Source organism: Barbus barbus, assembly GCF_936440315.1.
Source record: "Barbus barbus genome assembly, chromosome: 29".
NCBI classification, from domain to species: Eukaryota; Metazoa; Chordata; class Actinopteri; order Cypriniformes; family Cyprinidae; genus Barbus; species Barbus barbus.
In genome coordinates, this window is record NC_136757.1 from 24662726 (window position 1) to 24683880 (window position 21155).

General features: G+C 35.9%; 2 protein-coding genes across 4 annotated transcripts; both read left to right on the forward strand.

Moving 5' to 3' along the window:
• Positions 1 to 198: 198 nt before the first annotated feature.
• Positions 199 to 7282, forward strand: LOC306849051 (lysosomal amino acid transporter 1 homolog). 2 transcript variants are annotated; one of them, XM_079383908.1, is made up of 9 exons: positions 199 to 267; positions 1519 to 1581; positions 1730 to 1901; positions 2548 to 2677; positions 2825 to 2912; positions 4038 to 4198; positions 4293 to 4385; positions 5982 to 6167; positions 6678 to 7282. In XM_079383908.1, the coding sequence occupies exons 3-9, from the start codon at positions 1732 to 1734 to the stop codon at positions 6762 to 6764; spliced, it is 915 nt and encodes a 304-aa protein (XP_079240034.1). In that variant the 5' UTR covers positions 199 to 267; positions 1519 to 1581; positions 1730 to 1731; the 3' UTR covers positions 6765 to 7282. The 2 variants fall into 2 exon arrangements, with proteins under 2 accessions (XP_079240034.1, XP_079240033.1); XM_079383907.1 differs by lacking the exon at positions 199 to 267 and having other exon boundaries at positions 1452 to 1581.
• A 1975-nt stretch (positions 7283 to 9257) lies between these two features.
• On the forward strand, positions 9258 to 20948 carry LOC306849548 (bile acid receptor-like). 2 transcript variants are annotated; one of them, XR_013782352.1, is made up of 12 exons: positions 9546 to 9671; positions 14240 to 14378; positions 15872 to 16225; positions 17045 to 17185; positions 17352 to 17494; positions 17589 to 17681; positions 17773 to 17860; positions 17938 to 18054; positions 18371 to 18466; positions 18601 to 18714; positions 19101 to 19394; positions 20861 to 20948. XR_013782352.1 is itself a non-coding variant. In XM_079384666.1 (11 exons), the coding sequence occupies exons 2-11, from the start codon at positions 14282 to 14284 to the stop codon at positions 19310 to 19312; spliced, it is 1455 nt and encodes a 484-aa protein (XP_079240792.1). In that variant the 5' UTR covers positions 9258 to 9671; positions 14240 to 14281; the 3' UTR covers positions 19313 to 19807. The 2 variants fall into 2 exon arrangements, 1 of the variants encoding a protein (XP_079240792.1); XM_079384666.1 differs by lacking the exon at positions 20861 to 20948 and having other exon boundaries at positions 9258 to 9671; positions 19101 to 19807.
• The last annotated feature ends 207 nt before the right edge of the window (positions 20949 to 21155 follow it).

Consider the following 21155-nt stretch of genomic DNA (forward strand, 5'->3'; position numbering starts at 1 on the left):
GGTAATGACTTTAAAAATTAACCTAACAATTACTGGAGTTAAAACGGTGACCTCTAGCCCCGTCCTCCGCAGTATTTTACAGATTAGGAGCCATTTATAGTCTTGTAAACATAAACGTCTCAGTTTGGCTTGTGTTCGGCGCCGAGAGACTCTTAGGAAATCATGTCCTGTTTTTGCTGAATGGACATTTGTGAAGTCATGCGTGATGATCAGCTGATATGAGCTGCTGTTTGTGTCTGGAGGAGACGGAGCCTTACATTGCCTAAGGTAGAGAAAATTCTCCTGATTTTCATTACACACAGGTATTGTATTTAGCTCATTTTTAGCAGTTTGTTGTTTAATATACAAAAAACACTAAGGGCTACTTTTTTGAGCAGTGTTGCTTGGGCACTTTCCCACTGAATGGATGACACATTTCTATCTGGATACTTTAAATCGGCCCTAGGCCCTGTGTCTCACCCGGTTGCCCGTAGACGGCAACATTGCTCAAAAAGTTGCCCTGTGTATCATTAGCTTCACTTCTCACCGATCTGTGAAAATGTGAGACATGTTGATCACCATAGTGCCTAAACTGATATGCTGACCAGAACAAATACGGTGGGAAAATGACTTTATTGTTGTTAAAGTTACTTTGAGTTATTATAGTTTTTGTTATATGAAAATAACAGTACATTATATATAATATTCATATTATTGCACCATCCCAAAGACGCACAAAAACACTTTCACGGACTTTTGCATGAACTGTTCCCATCTGGTGGAATGACCTGCCCAACTCAATCCGAGCAGACGAATCCTTACCCATCTTCAAGAAACGGCTAAAAACTAATCTGGTCCATCTTTACTTGACCCTCTCTATTCTAATTTTATTTTAATCTGTTTTTTTTATTAAGAAAATAATAATTATCAGTACTGCCTTTTGATTGCTTCTTATGTCCTCATTTGTAAGTGGCTTTGGATAAAAGCGTCTGCTAAATGACTAAATAAATAAATATTCGGGATTTTTACAAGCTACGATTTGACTCCGATTAGTTATCGATCGATCAAACCTGATCAGAAAATGGATCTGAATGATTCTGAATCGTTCGAGCGCTTCTCGACTTTACTACGGAACGTTTAGCACTTAATTACATGACAGTTTTATAGAACCATCTTATTTTAATAAGTAATTGTAGTATTGTTTAACGTAAATTAATGTTATATTTCGGTTCTAAATTACCTTTGTTTTATTAGCTGAATCATGCTGATCTGTCTGGGACACATGCAATTACATCTTAAAAGTTTGTATCTATGTGGCTTTATTGAGGGAAGATTTTAGAGCACGTAATATTTCAGACCACACGCAAAAAAAAGCTGAATCGTTCATTTTTTTTGTACCAGATCTCTTTTGAATCAGTTCAAAGGAACCGATTCACTAGCGAGGATTCCGGTGATGACGTCGCGCCTCAACTATCCAATCACAGCGCTGAACGATGACCTCGTTATTTTGACGACTTGTTTGTTTTCTTCTCGAGGTAGCTGCGGACTAAGATCAACACACCGCTGGTTTTCTACCTCAGCAGCTGAAGATTTACATCACAGGTAAGGTGCTAAACATATATGCATGTATTTGTAATGTCTTCTGGTTCCGTAAGTGTTTAAACAGGACTGTACTGATATGTTTGGACTAATCAAACATATATGTACAGATATGCTAATGCCATTCCTTATGTTTCCTCTGTTTTTCCAGTGATGTCGGATGGGCTTGTGCTGGGCGGTGATGGGAACTTCAGCTCTCTCTGCCCGCACGGGATCGCCTGGATCTGGTATGGACTGGGTGAATGTGCCCAGGATGGCAGAGATGTTTCCAGTGTTGTTCTCGGACTGCTGTCGATAGTTTGCTTCATGGTGTCTTCACTACCGTAAGCAGGCCTGCTCTTATGCTGTCGCACTGTGTATGGCTTAGTTTAGTCATAATAGATATACAATTCATGCAGGCACAGCAATACATTTGAACTTGATTTCTTATAAAAATTCTAGAGTTTGGGAACAGTTTTTTTTTTTTTCAGGGACGATGCATTAAAATGACCAAAAGAGACAGTAAAAACATTAATAATGATTAAAAGAAAAATCTATTTTAAGTAAATACTGTTCTTCTGGACTTTCTATTAATTATAGAATCCTGAAAAATGTATCACGGTTTACTTAAACAGCACAACTGTTTTCAATATTGATAATTGTAAGAAATGTTATTAGTTATAATATATTAGAATGATTTCTGAAGGATCATAATGTAATGACTGCTGAAAATTCAGCTGTGCATCAAATAAATAAATTATATTTTAACATAAAAACACATGAAACGCTTATTTTAAAATGTAATAATATTTTGCACTATTACTATTTTTGCTGTATTTTTGGTCAAATAAATGCAGCCTTGGTGAGCATTAGAGACTGTTTTTAAAAACATTACTGGCACCCAAACCTTTGAACAGTAGTTTATATGTGTAGAGGGACACATTTTGCACATGATGAGAAATAATGAGCTCATACTGACTGTTACTGTAGGCAATACTACAGTTCCTGCAAGACAGGAAATATGGACAGCGCTCTGTCGATTTGGTTCCTGTTATTTTGGCTGGCCGGTGACTCGTGCAATCTTATTGGATCGTTCTTGGCTGATCAACTTCCACTACAGGTAAGGAACAATTGTCACATTCTTTATCACTTTAGATAAAATATCTGCTCAATGAATGAAAATGATAATATATATAATTGAGAATTTTTTTTAAAAATGAGGCCTGATTTTATTATTTTCTATTCATCACTTTCGTTTCTCCTTTAGAAATACACCGCAGTGTACTACATCCTGGCAGACATGTTAATGCTGTCAATGTACTTTTACTATAAACTGAAGAATAAGTCATCTAGGGGTGAGTTGGAAATTATACTTCACTAGTGACTTAAATGTGTCATAAGGGTAGGCTCTATGTAATTGGTTGCTTTCAAGACATATCTTGCATTCATCTATTATTTTCTCCAGGAAACTATTTTCCTGGCACACCTGTTTTTTTTTTTTTGAGGCCAACTATGTGGCATTAAATGTGCACCTACGTGCATATATGTGACCCTGGACAACAAAACCATTCATAAGTGTACATTTTATTTTTAAATCTGAAAGCTGAATAAATAAGCTTTCCATTGATGTATGGTTTGTTAGGATCGGACAATATTTGGCCGAGATACATCTATTTGAAAATCTGGAATCTAAGGGTGCGAAAAAAACAAAATACAGAGAAAATCGCCTTTAAAGTTGTCCAAATGAAGTTCTTAGCAATGCATATTACTAATCAAAAATGAAGTTTTGATATATTTACGGTAGGAAATTTACAAAATGTCTTCACGGAACATGATCTTTAATTAATATCCTAATGATTTTTGGCATAAAAGAAAAATCAATAATTTTGACCCATACAATGTATTTTTGGCTGTTGCTACAAATATACCCCAGCGACTTAAGACTGCTTTTGTGGGCCAGGGTCACATATGTAGATACACACACACACACACACACACACACACAAAAACATATATACAGTGGTTAGTATTGTATATTACTATGGTATTTACTAATATTTTAAAAAGATTTTAATTTTAGTATTGTTTATATTTCATTTTAGTATTCATTATAGTAAACTGTTTTAATTAATACTAAAATTAAATACAAAATATGAATAAATACTAATAACAGTATATAAATAATTTATTTATATACTATTATAGTATTCATTTATATTTTGTATTTTTATTTCTTTTAAGTTTATATAGCCTTAAATTATATTCATATCAGTATAATTTTATTACTTAAATTTTTTTCAGTTCTTGAAAAATTTAGTTAGAGTAACAGTGACAGCACTGTTCAAGAATGGCTCTCGCAGTGTCCCATCTCTCCCTACATTACTGTATATTCCTGTCTGACCTTCAGCTTTCACAGTCTGTTATAAGAATGTGCTGATGGCTGAAACGCTAATTCATAGAACTGTCTTTCTCCTCTGCAGCCAGTAACAGTGCATTGCTGAATGCGGTCAGCGTGCTATGTCTTCTGGGAATTACATCTTCCCTCCTTACCCTCCCTCACTCAACCCTAGAGGATCAGATACCTCTGGGGTTCAAAGGTCGGGCGCTGCTGGCTGCGGAGGGGGACAGCGGTTCGGTGCAGGTGAGTAGAGTTACTTTTATCATTGAATTGAGATGCACTCCATTCTTTTGTGATTTCAGAGTTGATTTGAAACTCGATTGTTTTTGTTTTTCAGCCCTTTGATACAAAGGAGATTGTAGGCTTTGTCATTGGCTCTATATCTTCAGTACTGTATTTATGCTCCAGACTGCCACAGATGTACACTAATGTAAGTCTTACTGCATGTGTGTGTTGATGAATTTCACAAAATCTCTCCAGAACAAGTTCAAGTAATATGTCATCCCAAAATCTTAAGAAAGTCATATTAATTTATTTACATTTCTATTATTTAATAATTAATAAATGCATTTTTATATTAGTTAGCTACATGTTTTAATAATCAGAACCTAATTTTGGGGGCTATTAAGATTGTTTCCATTATAACAATTTCTTGACTCACTTTAACTTTTAAATGTAAAAAAAAAAGTAATATTCCTGCCCTTCATAAGTGTCTTAAAAACTTCTGATTTTAGAAGCTGTCACAAGTTATGGTACATTGTTTTCTCTTTTGCAGTGTATTGTGCACATAATGTGTTCATTGTTGTGTTTGCAAATTTATTTTTAATATTTGCAACAGTATTTTTCATTGTTTGGACATTAGATCTCACAAAAGGGGCCTTGCAGGGCCAAAATCCTCTCTTGATTGTTTGTCTTTAATTTATGCTGATTCAAATTTGGGAATAATGGAAATGTATTTTTAGACGATTTATAGAATTTATAGGATTTGTGGTTAAATGTCATTAAAATTATGTCACTATTCAAAAAATCTTAAATGAATTGTTCTGCCAGTAGTGAAAATTTGCTGGAAATGTACTCAATATGTTCTACATCTTGGATGGCATGAGGGTGTTTATTTATTGGAATAGATTTGAAGAAATTTAGCATTACATCACTTTCTCACCAGTTGATCCTCTGTAGTGAATGGGTGCCGTCAGAATGAGAGTCCAAACAGCTGATAAAAACATCACAGTAATCCACACGACTCCAGTCCTTTAATTAATGTCTTGTTAAGTGAAAAGCTGCATGTATTGTTAGAAACAAATCTATCAAGATTTTTTCTTCTGGCCAGAATACGAGTCCAAATCCATAACTCTTCCTCCAGTGAAAAAGTCCATCTCCTGTTGTCTTCTCACACCAAAATGTTTGTTTAAAACTGTATTGGACTGTTTTCTTGTAAACTGTGCTTGATCTGTGCATATTTCTCTCTTGATTCAGATGAGACTACTGTTTCACTGGAGAATCAATATTATGGATAGAGGACTCTCATTATAGCTAGTAACAATGGTTCAAAATGTCTACGTGATGGATTTGTTTTTGTACAAACACATGGTTCACGAGATGTTAATTGACGGACTGGAGTTGTGTGGATTACTTGTGGATTATTGTGATGTTTTTATCAGCTGTTTGGACTCTCATTCTGACGGCACCCATTCACTGCAGAGGATCCATTGGTGAGCAAGTGATGTAATGCTAAATTTCTCCAATCTCTTTTGTGATAAAGAAACAAACTCATCTATATCTTGGATTTATGTTCAGTCTTACAATTTTCACTACTCCTTTAAAGTCTCTAAAAGTATTTTTGTTAATACAAAATATAATTTCTTATTACTTTGGAAACTATAATCATTGCAGACATCTGTTGTGTCAATGCAGGGACTGACTACAGTTATTATTCGTATATTTGCATGCTACATATGCATGCAGCACTTAAGATGTACAGGTATTGCTGATTAGTGTAGTTGAAACATTTCTTGCTGTCTTGCAGTTTCAGAGGAAGTCAACAGAGGGCGTGTCTTTTTTCCTATTTGCTCTGGTGATTCTGGGAAACACAACATATGGCATCAGCGTGCTACTGAAGAACCCAGATCCAGGGCAGGGAGAGGCCAGCTATATCATACACCACCTCCCCTGGCTCATCGGCAGCCTGGGAACGCTCTCTCTTGACCTTATTGTATCCTTTAAAGCCACGTGTTAGCCACTGAGCTGTTAGTGAGGTCACTGATTCCCAACACAGTCCTCATAGAACTAAAACTGTATTTAACAAATAGATAAAAAAGCAACAAAATTAAAACTTTAAAGTTAAAACGTAAACAGGAAATTCAAAAATCAAAACTAATTCAGATTATTAATAAAATATGAGTGATGCTAAAATAAAACGCTGAACTGTGAGGTTTTCTCAAAACATGCAGTCAAAGGTCACATGTCTAATGTTATAGACAATATTGCATAAATGCTTGAGTCATTGTATGTTTGACCTTCTGGATCACTTGAGGTCGCATATATTGACAAAACCCTGATTGTTGCCATAGCATCCAGCTGTGTGTTTTACATCACTGAGGTCATGTGACTTCCTTTCATGTGAAGCTCATTTGTCAGAATCCCATGAGCACTGAGCCTTGTTTGAATTCATTCAGAATAGTTAGAAAATATTTCAGCTTTTTGCCTCAACGCTTTTCTTTAGATATCCGTGCAGTTCATGATGTACAGGAAATCTCCTCGGGATTCTGCAGATGGAGATGAAGAGACCGCTGCACTTCTCCAAAACTGAGCAATTCCCATTCCTGCTGTGACTGGATGAAATGCTGGATGTTTTTGAGCTTCACATTTCCACAGCCACAGCTGACAGACAAGAATCTCATTTTTTCCTCTAATAGTTTTATCTAGATTTTATATCAATCGGTTTTATACCTTTCTTAATAGGTTCAATATTTGGCACCAAAGGGACTTATTAAAACACTTTTGTAATGTTTGTACTGTACTTCAGAATTCAGTTTTCTTTTGTTTGTTTTTACAATGCATGTAATCATGTGATTTTTCTCTTATGTACAGTGGAATGAATGCTGCATTCGGCAGATCTCGCAGTCTTGACTCAGAACTGTGAAAATATTCTGCCTGCAATCTGCGTACTGTAATGATGTTAATAGACTGTTTTTGTGCAATCTATTGTCAAAAATGTTTGGCATTGTAAAGATGTTTGAAATGTTTATACTGTGGCCTTTTTGATTTTTAGCACTGCACCTGTCAGTTAGTAGGTACCTTTATTGAAGTTCTTATTTTTAAGTCTCATTTGACTCTGCCTGTTTTCTTCTTTTTTGTTCTCTATCACAGCACAACACTCACTAAAGATTTTTGTTTTTCTGAGGCCTTCGTATTTATCTTTCCAAACAAACCATTAACATGAAATTGCTCTTGCCACTCATTTTGCTTCTGTAATGTTGTGAATGAAAAGAAAATTCATTATGAAACAAATTCATCTATCAGGAATTGATTGGATGTTGAAAAGCGGCTGCTAAATTTGCAGAATAATGGAACAGCGAGAGGTGAATTTGAGTCTGCGTTGGATTGCCACATTTGAGGAGGTTTTTCAACTTAGAAGTTGAAGGTCAAGTTCATCTGCTGGAGCATCTTTGCGTATCTCAATGGTAATGCTTATTATTATTTGCTATTGTACCATAAATTTAGATTTTATATAATTTCAACAATTTCCTTTCCAAAGTTGTCATTTTTACTTTTGTTCAGAGCACATAATGGTGTTTGTTCTAAAATTAGGTTCTTTTTTAAAACCTAGTGGGTTGCCTTTGCTGCCTACATATGTAAATAAAATGGATCTCAATCAGTATTATTTAATATGCTGTTTTGGTATCAATTTATTTTTGGAAAAAGTCTTGGTTTGGTCATTTCATATGCTTTTGTAATGAAAAAAATCTATTTACCTGTAATTGCTTTGTATTATTTTATAGGTTTAGTCATTTTAGTACTTAAACTTATCTTATTTCAGTTGCCAGTTCATTTAATTTTTTTTTAAATTTACACTTTCTAATATTTATATTTTAGCCTTCAGTTAATAAAAATATGAGAATAGTTTCAATTAAAGGGGTAGTTCACCCAAAAATGAAAATGTTGTCATTAATAACTCACCCTTGTGTCATCCAAACCCGCAAGACCCTGCATAGACAGCAATGCAACTGACACATTTAAGGCCCAGAAAGGTAGTAAGGACATTGTTGAAATAGTTCATGTGACATCAGTGGTTCAACCATAATTTTATTAAGCTACGAGAATACTTTTTGTGCGCAAAGAAAACAAAAATAACGACGACTTCATGTCACAATGCCATTGCTGTATAAGCAGGGTCAGAAAGCTCTCGGATTTCATCAAAAATATCTTAATATGTGTTCTGAAGACGAACGAAGGTCTCACGGATTTGGAACAACATGAGGGTGCGTAATTAATGGCAGAATTTTCTTTTTTGGGTGAACTGTCCCTTTAACAGTAAAAGCACATTGATCTCCATAGAGAGCAATTCTGTGTCATATCAATAGTGTTCCTTTATATAGAAAAATACATGTGTAAAATTTGTTCACCAACTTCGATGTTTTTTGTTTTTTGTTCAAAGAGCTCTGAGTGCATTCTAGGATTTCCTTCTTTGAAATATGTGCAATGCTGCCTTTGAATTTGGACAAAAGAAGCTTTTTCTTCAGAACCACCTTTGCATTGCTTTTGTGCTACTTCTACCGCTACCTAATAATAATGCCTATGTAGTCTGCTCACTAGATTCCAAAACATCGCCTTTTTGAATTTCTCTGACACATTTTTCATTTCAGGAAGAACATTGTCTACTCCATGGTTCATATCAGCAGCCATGTTGTTCCTGGAAAAACACATCTATGTTGTTTTTCTTCATGATAACAGTCGCTGTCATTAGCAACCTGTGAGTTAAGAGCATCAGGGCGGGCTCTGCAACCTTCAGAATGTCCCCTCTGCCCCCAGCGAAGGACATGAAGGGCCCACCCATGAAGCAGAAGAGGGGTTAGGGTCTCTGAGGGAGAGAGAGAGAGAGACAGATAAGGGGGTCTTGAGTTGCGTGCCTGCAGCTGAATAGTGTAGTGACACGTGGGAGTGTGTCGGAGTGGTTGTGAAACCCTCGCTGAGCAAGGATGTTCTCTGAGGAGCGGCAGGAAGAACGGAGAGATAGCGTGCGCTCATCCATCAGTTAGATGAACTAGGGCTGTTTATAAACACTGGGCTGCTGGGAATGTTCTAATGAGCCCACTCATTCACATAGTGAACGTCCAGAAAGCAGTCATTATTTCACTTAAACAGCTCCTCATTCCCATCACGTCCCTGTCTGATTGTGTTCAACAGCGCCAAACCATTAAATACCGCTTCTTAACTTTTTACACCAACTTTGAAGTTTAAAAGCTGGACAGTACAATGTTAAATTGTCCTTTTTGGTGTATCATCGACTTTCCGTGACCCCGTGTTTAAACTCACACACGTACTGGTATGTGTTTGAATTAATGGTTTGTGTTGGAGGGAAGCGGTGTTTGTTTTGCGCATGTGTGTTCCAGTGTGTGTTTGGCAAGTGTTGGACATCAGGGGCTGAACTGCTGTCAACATCACAAATGCAAGAGGCACATCAAGCTGAGATCCAGCACACGCAACATCAGCACTGGTGAGTACACGAAATCTGTTTCTCTAGAAACTCTCCAGTAGAGCGTTTCAGTAAATTCTTAAAATATCAAATAACAATTCTTCAATATCTTTACAAGAGTTTAAAAAATTCTACATTTTATAATGGATTTAGTTTGGAATGGATCATAAAGAAAAAGCAGCCAGTAAGTTTCCAGCATACATAAAGTCTGCTTTGTTTATAAAGTATCCCAGGATGCACCTCATGAAGTTGGTTCTATCTAACTTTCTATCTTGGGGTTGGTAAGAATTTATAAATTGATTTTGAAAGTATTTTTTTTTATGCTACCCAATGATACATTTATTTGATCGCAAATATATAAAAATGAGTAATATTGTGAAATATTATTATGCTATTAAAAATCACTGTTTTCTATTTTAATGTATTTTAAAATGTAATTTATTCCTGTGATGCAAAGTAAAATTTCTGTCACACGATCCTTCAGAAATCATTCTAATATGCTGATTTGCTGCTCAAGAGACATATATTATTTATTATCAATGTTGAAAACAGTTTAATATTTTTCAGGAAAATGTGATAATTTTTTAAAATGCATGTTTTCTTGTTTTATCCCTAACCCTAATCTTTAATGAATAGAAAAAAAAATAACAGCATTTTTTTTATAGAAACCTGTTGTAACATTAATAAGTATCTTTATTGTCACCTTTGATCAATTTAATGTAAAAATCTGTGCTGAATAAAATTATTAATTTCTATTAAAAAAAGTGTATTTTAAATTTTAAATGGACCTCTGTGCTTAAAATACTTCTATAAGCAAGAACAATTTTTTGTTGAGTTGAACAAAGTTGCATGAATGTCTTGACATTTTGCAAATCAGTTTATCCGTTTCCAACGTCCTTTGCTAAGTCACTGCTATTTTGTTGTTGTTGGTATATTCTAAAGTCTCCTTCACACTCACACAACAAACATCATCTTTGGTGGGTCAGTGCGAACATGACAGTTCTGTTTCCCAACATTCCAAATCTAACAGACAACTTAAGAATGCTGGAAATGTTGGCGTTTGTTGAGCAGCCATTTAGACATTCTGTTGCATGTTTATTCTGTCTGTGAACTGCTACAAGGAAGTCAACATCACAGACAGAAATCAATAAGGTGCCATTTAATCAATATGCACTTTGTTTTTTAATAGACTGGACTGCTTCAACTGCGTTATCTATGTGGATGCCTCACATGTTCATTATCACAGAGTTAACCAGCCTCACATCAGTCTCTCGTGATAAACCCTGTCGATAATCATCTACATTCAAAACATTACAAGCACCTCTGGACTTTAGTCCAACATCCCCCCAAACATCTAGAATCCTGTGTCCTGCTTAAAACTGTAAACACGGCCTGGCTACGAGCAGCTAACTAATATCAATATCAAAAGATAACACATGGACAAATGAAAATAGCAGATACAGTGTTGTCTGGATGATTCTAGATGTTTAACATGATGGTTCTTCCAAAGCAAACTTTCCTCTTTTAAGCGCTTCTCGCACAAAACTTTCATCCAACACTCTTAAAAAGAAATGTTCGTAATTGGCATCTATGGTTCCATGAAGAAACTTCATGGAACCTTTATATTCCACAAGAGGTTCTTTTAAAGTGGAAACATGTTCTTCACACTAAGAAAAAAATTGTTATTTTTGGAAATGTTCACTTGGGGAACCAAAAATGGTTCTTCAGTGGCATTGCTGAGAACTAATTTTTGGCATCTTTATTTTTAAGAATGAACAACTGTTATGATATGCTGAAGGCATGTTTATTTATATAGTTGCTATTTATGTTCTAGTGAAAACTGTGTGAAAAATTAATGAGTGTTCAAACCCATTGGAGCTTTGCTCTCTTTAACCCCATCTGGAATGAACCATCCATGGAGTTCAAAGAAGGTTGTTTTGTTAATCGTGCTGATTTTTTTGAGGAAAGAACCCAGGGTCATTGTGATGGATGGCATGGGAGTGATAGCAAAAATTTCCCTCCCTTGGGTCTCAGAGGCACTAATGATATCTATATTTCGACACTGTGAAACTGAGGTCAGCCTCTTTGAGATGCTACCACAATAACGCCATCGAGGATGTTCTATGTCAGCTCATCGCGCAGGATACGAGAGGGCACGTGTGAGCATCCTTGTCATAATTTGAGGAGTTTTTAGGAAAGCCTGCCCCTTCATGGGGTCTAAAGTATATCGGGTGGGAAGGTTAGATTCTTGCAGTCTTCAATCTTTTCAATGTCAAAGATTAACTGCATGACAAACAGAGCCGTGGCAAACACAGCATGTATAAACACTCCCTAAAGCTCCAGAGATGAGCTGGATGTCACTCTGTCATTGCTCTTGGGAAATAGAGAGTGACCCACATTGCCAGACAGAACACAAAGTTAAAGAGAATGAGAACAGGAGGAATTATAGTTCAGACGATCTAAGGTGTAGATTTGAAAGACATTGGATTGTCCCCATCAATAAAGTATATATATATATATATAATTTGTTTTGCATACACGCTATAAAGAATTCAGTACGAGATGCTGGTAACTGTAATATTGAGCACTACAGGATTTCTGAGAACTCGCGAGTCATGCAAGTGATGTTGAACTTTGAATGATTGCTCAAAGCATTAATAGTGAAAAAGTGCTTCTGGGAAAAAAAAGATATACTGTTCAAAGGTTTGGAGTCAGTATGATTTTTTTTTAGAAAGAAGTATAAAGAAACTACTTATTCAGCAAGAGCACTTTAGTTGATCAAAAGACAGTAAAGGCTTTAACATTGTTACAAAATATTTATATGAAAAATAAATGCAATCCGTTCTATTGAACTTTCTATTCATCAAAGAATCCTGAAAAAATTTATTATGGTTACAACATTAATAAGAAATGTTTCTTGATCAAATCTATATATATCATATTATAATGATTTCTAAAAAATTCAGCTTTGCCATCACAGGAAAAAAATTACCTTTTCCAAAAGAAAATGGTTATTTTAAATTGTAATAATATTTCAGAATATTTTTGAACAAATAAATTCAGCCTTGGTGAGCATAATAGATTTTTCCAAAAACATTTTAAAATAATTTACCGACCCCAAACCTTTAAATAGTAGCCTATATACAAAATATAATATTTGCAGTGTATCACACCATGTAAATAAAAAATGTGCTGAATATTACATCATACCCATTTTGCATTTTAACAAATGCTTAGTATTGTATCACATGCTCATGTTGCAAGCAAATATCAGCATAGTTGAGTTATTGCATGCAAATTATTAAAGCAAAGCGTTCTCTTTCACGTTTCACCCGTTCACGTAAATCCTCAAATGTAAGAAACTGAAAAGGTTTTGCCTTGAATTTGTTCAGCTAGTCCGTTCACAAAGCAACCCATTTTGCATACCTCTTTAGATCATGTCATTCTTGAAGATTTCATTATATTCTGAGTGATTTTGCCAAGTAGGATCAACATCCTTGATGTTTTATTGTTCCAGGACTAATTAGATTTTTAAGGGGTTACACTGTAAGACAAGTCTGTAAAAATATGGCGCCCCCCAAAAATTTGATTAGTCCTGGAACAATATTCCAATCAAACATCCTACTTGGCAAAGGGGGTATGCAATATAGCCTTCTGCATGTGTGAACTGACTAGTTGAACAAAATGAACACATTTTCAGTTTATGTTAGAGGGCTTATAGTCACATAGAACTGGAGAAGTGAAAGTGAAAGTTTTGTTTTACACCACTGATGGAATATATCGGTGCTCTGGAATTCGTGTGAAATAACTCATTGTTCACAACAATGCTGACATTTGTTGTTCGGAGACAATACAATGCATTGTGTAATAATTTAGGGTTAAAGAAAACAGGTAATGTCCTGACAGAAAACTGGTAGTATATTTTTCTGCAGATTTTTTTCTTGGGGATCGACACAGGGATAGGTTGTTCATTTTTCTCTAAGTGATAGTAAATTGTAAGAGCTGGAGTTATAGGGCAATTTTCAAGATTCTTTGGATAAAAGTTCTTCTCAATGTCAACTTGATGCTTTGCACTAGTTTCTGAGCCACAAAATTGCTCCCTGTGGATGTCATTCAGTAAACGACCTAAACAGTTTTTTTTAAATATACATTCAAACCATTTTGGATCCAATATGGTAGCCGCTCTCTTTAAAGTGCATTGCAGGTCCTCTTTCCAGTTACTGGACAAGAGTGCGAGTTTAGGTACATTCACACAGCTGTTGAATGCTGGGAGTCAGCTACAGGCCAAACCTGTTGAATGCGTTTGGGACAGACTGCTCTTTGTGAGGCCTTTTCTGTGAAACTCATGCAAGAGCAGCTGTTTGGACACACGGGCCTCATCTCTCGTCTGATGCTCTTCAGATCCTCTCAGAGCCCCAGAGGAGCACAGACGGAGCCTTTGCTGAGTTCTGTCATAACCTTTTCGTGACAGTGATGCCTAAAATAACTTGTGTTTCTCTGGGGTTGGAGGGCTTGCTGAAGAAAGGTTTGAAGGCACTGGATTATGATCCTCAAACAGGGTGAATGAAAGCTTTTGTGCTCTTTTATAGATTCAGACATTTGCTGTGAAGAGAGATAATCCAACTGATCAGATGAGAGAGGGGACAGATCCTGAAATGAGTATGTCAGTCAGTGGCTACCTCTCTGCATCAGACACATATGACATCACAGAGCCGCCACAGTACTATGGTAAGATTACGCTTTACTGTATGGAAATCTGTTTATTATAGAATTACAATATTGTTAAAGTGATATTTCACTCAAAATTCTGTCATCATTTACTCGCGCTTATTTTGTTCAGATCCTGAAGAATTTTTTTATTACATTTTTTTCCAACACAAAAGGAGATATTTTGAAAAATGTGTGTTTTGGTCATACAATGGAAGTTTTGGACCCCACTGACTTGCATTGAATCAGTCTTGTTATTGTTAATAACTAAAACTATTAAAAACTATTTTCACTAATTGATATAATTAATAATAATAATAATATAATAATAATAATTGCTCAAACTTGAAACTAAATAAAATTAAGAAAATGAAAACTAATAAAATATGCAAAAGCAAATAACAAAATGACTAAAACATAAAAACTGAAAATCTAAAAACAAGAACTAATTAAAAAACATGATAATAGTATATTATAATAATATTTAATGTAGGGTTCATTTAAAAATAAATAAACAAATAAATAAAAATACATGTAAAATATGCACATCAATCTTTCCAAGAGATCTGGACACTGGATAATTGGAATAAAATTTGATTTAACTGGATGTCATTACTGACGCCATGTTGAAATATGGTCATGTGACCGATTATGTATTCATAGTGGTTTGTCTACTTAATTACATGAGCATCTGAATGTCTAAATATTATTTCCCAGATGCCGCCCTGAGAAACAGTTATTGTTGGAATAGTGCTTTGTCAAAGTCTCCGTTTCGTTTGATCGTTTAACTCGCTGTGGCGACTGGAAGGACAGTCAATGGTAGTATATTAGCAACTTCTCGTCAACATGAATGTTTATGAAAAACTCCAGTGGTTTACAAACAGATACTAGCACCAGAAAGTTATGCTCTAGCTGTAACGGGACATAAAACATCTGTGAGAAAGACAGGATTGAAGCCCAGTAAAGAGACCACCACAATGCAGAAGGATATTTAAAAACAGAGATGGATTTGCTGGAATTGGTTGGATGAGAAGAGTTTTACTCAAATATAAGTTTTTCTCATGTGAAATATTACAATCATTTGCTCGTTGTCACTACTAGTTCTGAAGTGTCTGTCAAGACATGAAAAAAAACCAACTTCTTGTGCAGATGTGCTTCAGAAATGCTGCCAGTTGTGACATATGTTCCCTCTATGGGGGAACTCAAATCTAAAATCCATCTTCACAACCTTCCCGCCGACAGAGAAAACATCAGGAAGGCTCCATTCTGTACGGTTATAAAAACCCCATAAGCTACAAAACAAATAACAACCATAAACAAAACTGTAACCTCTTCAGCTGCATCCTGTTTCCAGAGACAGAAAAGATTCAAAAGGTCTTGCGCTGGGATTTTTTTTTTATTACGTCCCAAAGGCCTCATAAAAGTAGTTAGGTAATTTGAGAATCATGTGAAAAAGGACCATATTTCTTGTGAATCGTTTCATTCATCAAGATGTTCTTCAATCCTTGCTGCAGATGTTCTTGTGGATCCACTGAGCTGCTCTTATCAGGAACCAGATCTACAAAGTCCTCTCTATGGCCAGCAGCCGTTCAGCCACGTCAATGTGCAGTTTTCAATGTATGGAGCGCCAAACGCTCAAGCATGCAACCCGCCGTACCCCTACAGCCATCAATGCTCTGAGTTCACCTGCGAGCCAGACATGGAGGTCCAAAGCCCAACAAGAGGTAGCATTGTCGGTCTTCCAGTGCTAAAAAGACCCAGGATGGGCCATGGAGCTCGAGTGAAGGGCCAGGATGAACTGTGTGTGGTGTGTGGAGATAAAGCCTCGGGATATCACTACAATGCCCTCACCTGTGAGGGATGCAAAGGTTGGACGATCGCAATAGCACTGAATTTTAAGGCAACAATAATCCATGATGCACTTCTTGAATTTACAGTTTTTACTAATGTCTAAAATCAGTACTTATAAGACTGCATGTGAAAGCTTGACAAACAGTTTTCTTTCCTGTGTTGCCATATTTCCTTTGGGTGGGACATATTTAAGAGCTTGTCTCTCTCTCTTTATTTTTATATTTTTTTTAAATAGCCAATAGCAGTGAACTATGACTTGGTTATTGCTAGTTGATTGGATATATCCCCAACTGATCAAAATTTCTGGTCTGTTTCCCTCAATGAGAAAGACTGAATTTTAAAAATATACACTACTACTCAAACGTTCGGGCTCAGTAAGTTTTTTTTTTGGGGGGGGAAAAAATATACTTTTATTCAGCAAGGATGCATTAAATTGATCAAAAGTGACAGTAAATACATTTATAATGTTACAAGAGATTTCTATTTCAAATGCCATTTTCAACTTTCTATTACTCAAAACAAAATCCTGAAAAAGAAATCAAGTAAAAATTAAGCAGCTATTTTCACCAGCACCAAATAAGCATGTCAGAATGATTTTGAAACCTCATGTGCCACAGAAGACTGGAGCAACGATGCTGAAAATTCAGTTTTGCAATCAGGAATAAATTACATTTTAAAATATAACAATTATTATAAAATTGTATTATTTCACATCATTACTGATTTAACAGAATTTGTGATCAAATAAATGCAGCCTTGTTAAGGAGAACAGACTTCTTTCAAAAGTCTTACCAACCCCAAACGTTTTAAACAGTAGTGTATCTCTCTTGGCTTAGGTTTCTTCAGACGCAGTGTGACTAAAAAGGCAGTGTACCGCTGTAAGAGTGGTGGAAGCTGCGAGATGGACATGTACATGAGGAGAAAGTGCCAGGACTGCAGACTGCGCAAATGCAAAGCCGTCGGGATGCTGGCAGAGTGTGAGATTGACGTAAAAACTCTTCACGAGTTTTCTGTCATTTCGGGAGAAACCGATAACGTCAGATGCTACTTAACACAAAAACACTTATAATCTAATTGGATGTTGAGTTAGCATAAAACACTATCAGCATTAGCTGATTTCTGGTGTCTTTTTGATATGTTCAGGTCTGCTTACAGAGGTGCAATGCCAGTCGAAGCGACTGCGGAAGGGCTCCAAGCACAGAGGACACAACGGGTCGACAGGAAGAGCTGAAGACGACTACTCTGAAAGCAGAAGCGTCTCGTCCACCAGCAGATTCACCGCTCGGGTAAAACTCTCCTATTTTATTTAGCCTTTCCAAGCATGAAGTTTTAGTAAGAAAATTCAGAACAAGTTTCTTGTCTTCAAAATACTGTTTGCAGGTATCTGGTTTCTCCAGAGAGCAGAGATGCGTTCTGAATAGAATTGTTGAGGCTTATCGTAGGTACATAATTCAAGACAACACGCACTGTCGGGTATGTTTTTTTTTTTTCATTAAATATGAAAACAGACATAGGCCTACTGCTCTTAATATACCATAACAAGATATTCTTTTTCTTTCCCCAGGTGCCTCTGTGGTCAAGTTTGACAAACAATATAGATCTGACTCTTCCACAGATGGAGAAGCTTTTGCAATTTTTGAGGAGTGTACCTGGTCAGTTTCATCCAACTTTTCTCAGATCATGCCACACACCTCTAAATGCAACTAATTAATGGTCATCTGTTGTTTAGGGTTTGAGCTTTTGGATGGTTCTGACCAGAACACTCTTCTGTCCAGCTCTTCAGTTGAAGTCATGTTCCTACTCTTGGCTCAGCAGTTCTCAGAGAACCCCACTAGTGTTAGCAATGGTAATAACATTCATTATCACATAATCTGCATGTTAAGTCTGACATCAAGTGTCTTTTTTCCAAAGCAAACAATGCTAACATATACTCACAATGTGCTGTACTACTACTACCGAAAAATCCTGATCTTTATATCCATATTGAAATTTCAGCTGGCTATTCTTTTATGAGTAGTTCAAATATTGGTGTCTGGTACAATGTGAGTTTTTAAAAGCTTGGCTTAATCGTGTGTGCTATAAATAAATTGTGCTAATAAAGAATTAAGATTGAAATGGAAAACTCAACACGCATGACTCACTGATATGTTTTCTATCACCAGCTTTATACCCAGCAAATTCGAATAACTCGAACCCTGATTGGGTGAAAACTTTAGAGTCCAAGTTTGGGAACAGCCACAGGACACTGACACACTCAGGTGATCTATAATGCACAGTGATAATCATAGCAGGAAAATCTCACACTACATGTAGTGATTTATCCAACTGATGTATCATTATATTGCCTAAAGTTTTTGTCTCTGCTAATATTGTGATTTTTATCTTTGTTAAGGGTTGAATGATGAGTTCTTGAGGTCTGTGGTAAATTTCCTCCACAGCATGGTGACTATTGCAGTAACCGAGGCTGAATATGCACTTCTAACAGCGACTGCAGTGTTATGTTCAGGTCTGTGGATTATGATTAATGCAATTGTGACTCATGTCCATGTGATGTCACCATATTCAGAACATTCATTTATAGGTCAGACAGCAAATGCCATCATAAAGGTTTACCTTAAGTTCTGGAAAATACAAAAAAATTTTTTTTTTTTTTGCAGTGATACCATAAAAGAACCATTTTTGGTTCCCCAAAGTACCTTTTAGTAAACAGTTCTTAAAAGAACCATTTTTTTCTTAGTGTAAAAACATTTTTATTATCCAAAGAATCTTATTTGCAGTTGAGATATTGCATGGATTCTTCATGGAGCCATTGATGCCAATAAAGAACCTTTATTATTAAGAGTGTATAGAACTGTTTCAAATGACCTCCATTTTTTCCCTGTTGTGAAGCAGACAGGCCGTCTCTGCATGCGGTGGGCTGCGTTGAGAACTTACAGGAGTTTGTTTTGGAGCTCCTGTCCCGAGCTTGCTGCTGCTGTAGTCAGGGGATGGCACAGGACCCACGACGCTTCGCCAGGCTCCTGGGACGGCTGACCGAGCTGAGAACACTACGACACAACCACCTCACCCTTCTCCCACAGCAGCCCTGGGACATGCAGCCTTGAGACAGCCTTTAGGGAGAGAGATTTATGACATCTGATCTCTGTTGCAATACACTTTTCATTTTTGCCCAGAACAATATCCCAGGTCAGTGTACTTTTGGTTAACCGTGTGCAAACATAGTTTAGTTTACAAAACAAAAAACAAAAAAACAAATGTATGCCTCATGATGTGACAGTTTCTTATGTATTAAATAAAAATTTTAATTTTGTGTTTTAGGATTTCTTGCGTCTATGTTGTAATATATATGAATTTGCATTTATTGTTCTATTTATCAATTGTTAGATCCATGTTAATAATAAATATGAAATCATTGTTTCCAGAAGCTTCAAGTCCATTCAGATTTTTTAAATAACATTTTTTAAAATAGTGCTGCAAATTAAGAACCTTTTGGCAAAATTTGTCATTTAAACGATTTGTGCAAAACCAATGTAGAGTGTGGTTGCAAGTGTCCCAAAGATTAATTTCTCAATAAAAGACCACTTAATAGTTTTAACCTTAATGATAAGTTCCTGTCCTTTAATTATATATAATTAGTACACACTCCGGTGACATGCTTTGGGTTATGATTCAAAGTAGTGCATCACTATATAAGGAAGTGATAGGATTGTCACTGGTGCCCCCTTCAAAATAGGTGCATGACTTCATTTTCCTACAAATAGGAACTGTTCATTTATAACAGCAATGTTTGTTGGATCTGCAACTGCTTTAATTTCTCTATGACCACAAATGAAACTGTGCTAGTGTATCAGCATATGAATGTTTAACTGTTCAAATTCAAAACTGAAACAAACAATAGTGGTCTATGAATGTTACAGAGTAACGGTTTCACATTTGCTTAGATTTAATCATCTTTCTGCCATTTAAAGGAACATCAATAAAATTCATTAAACTCACAAAGTTGAGGTCTATATAGTTTAGTAAAACGAGGGACAACAGTGACACTTCTTAAATTATTAAATACTACACCAGTTATGGATAAACTAGATTATAGGCTTGTTTACTATTATTTAACACTTAAAAGATTGATTTGTGAATTCATCAAATTAAATGCATGACTGTAATTGAATGAAAGAATTTTTCAAATTGCTAACAGAGACCTGAGAGATTAGCTGTGTGTGTATTTCAGCTATAAATCTTATTTAAATATGATCTATGACAAGTGCTGTTAAAAATAAAACATCTGGATAGAGTAGGCTGGAGAAGAAATCATTCTGCATTGATACTAACTCACTGCTGCCTCCTAGAAGTACTCAAGTACATTACAAAGAATGGGGAAAAATATATATTTCAGCAAAACAGAGGTACACCAAGAATAATTTTACAAGACAATATATTCTTGAATACCTCAGCAATTGTAAACGTTTCTAATGTTATTTAATGATATACTGCACTGCATGTGACCCCTCACACGTTTGAGCAGCTTAAATATTTTGCAAACAATTACACATTTACCACATCACACCATCATGAAAAAATAGTGTCCCAATATTGTTGTGAAATGCAAGCATAAAAAGAATACAAACGATTCTTACCTTTTTAATTTTCGCCAGATGCTGTTGAAAACAATTGAACCCAGCCTATGGAAAACCCCGCCCTCCTCAGATTCGTCAGCCAACCCGATCTCAACAAACCCGCGCGTTCAGGTGATTGACAGACAGAGAGTGTTTCTGATTGGTTACTTTTCTAATCAGCTAAACAAGCGAAGCGCGGGCGTGACTCTTTTTTTTTAACAATAATTTAGTGAAATGTGAAAGACATTTTATGATGCATTCCAATAAATAAATAAAGACATATCTCCTGGATCACTTATAATACAGTATTTTCCATATCCCTGCTTCTATTAAC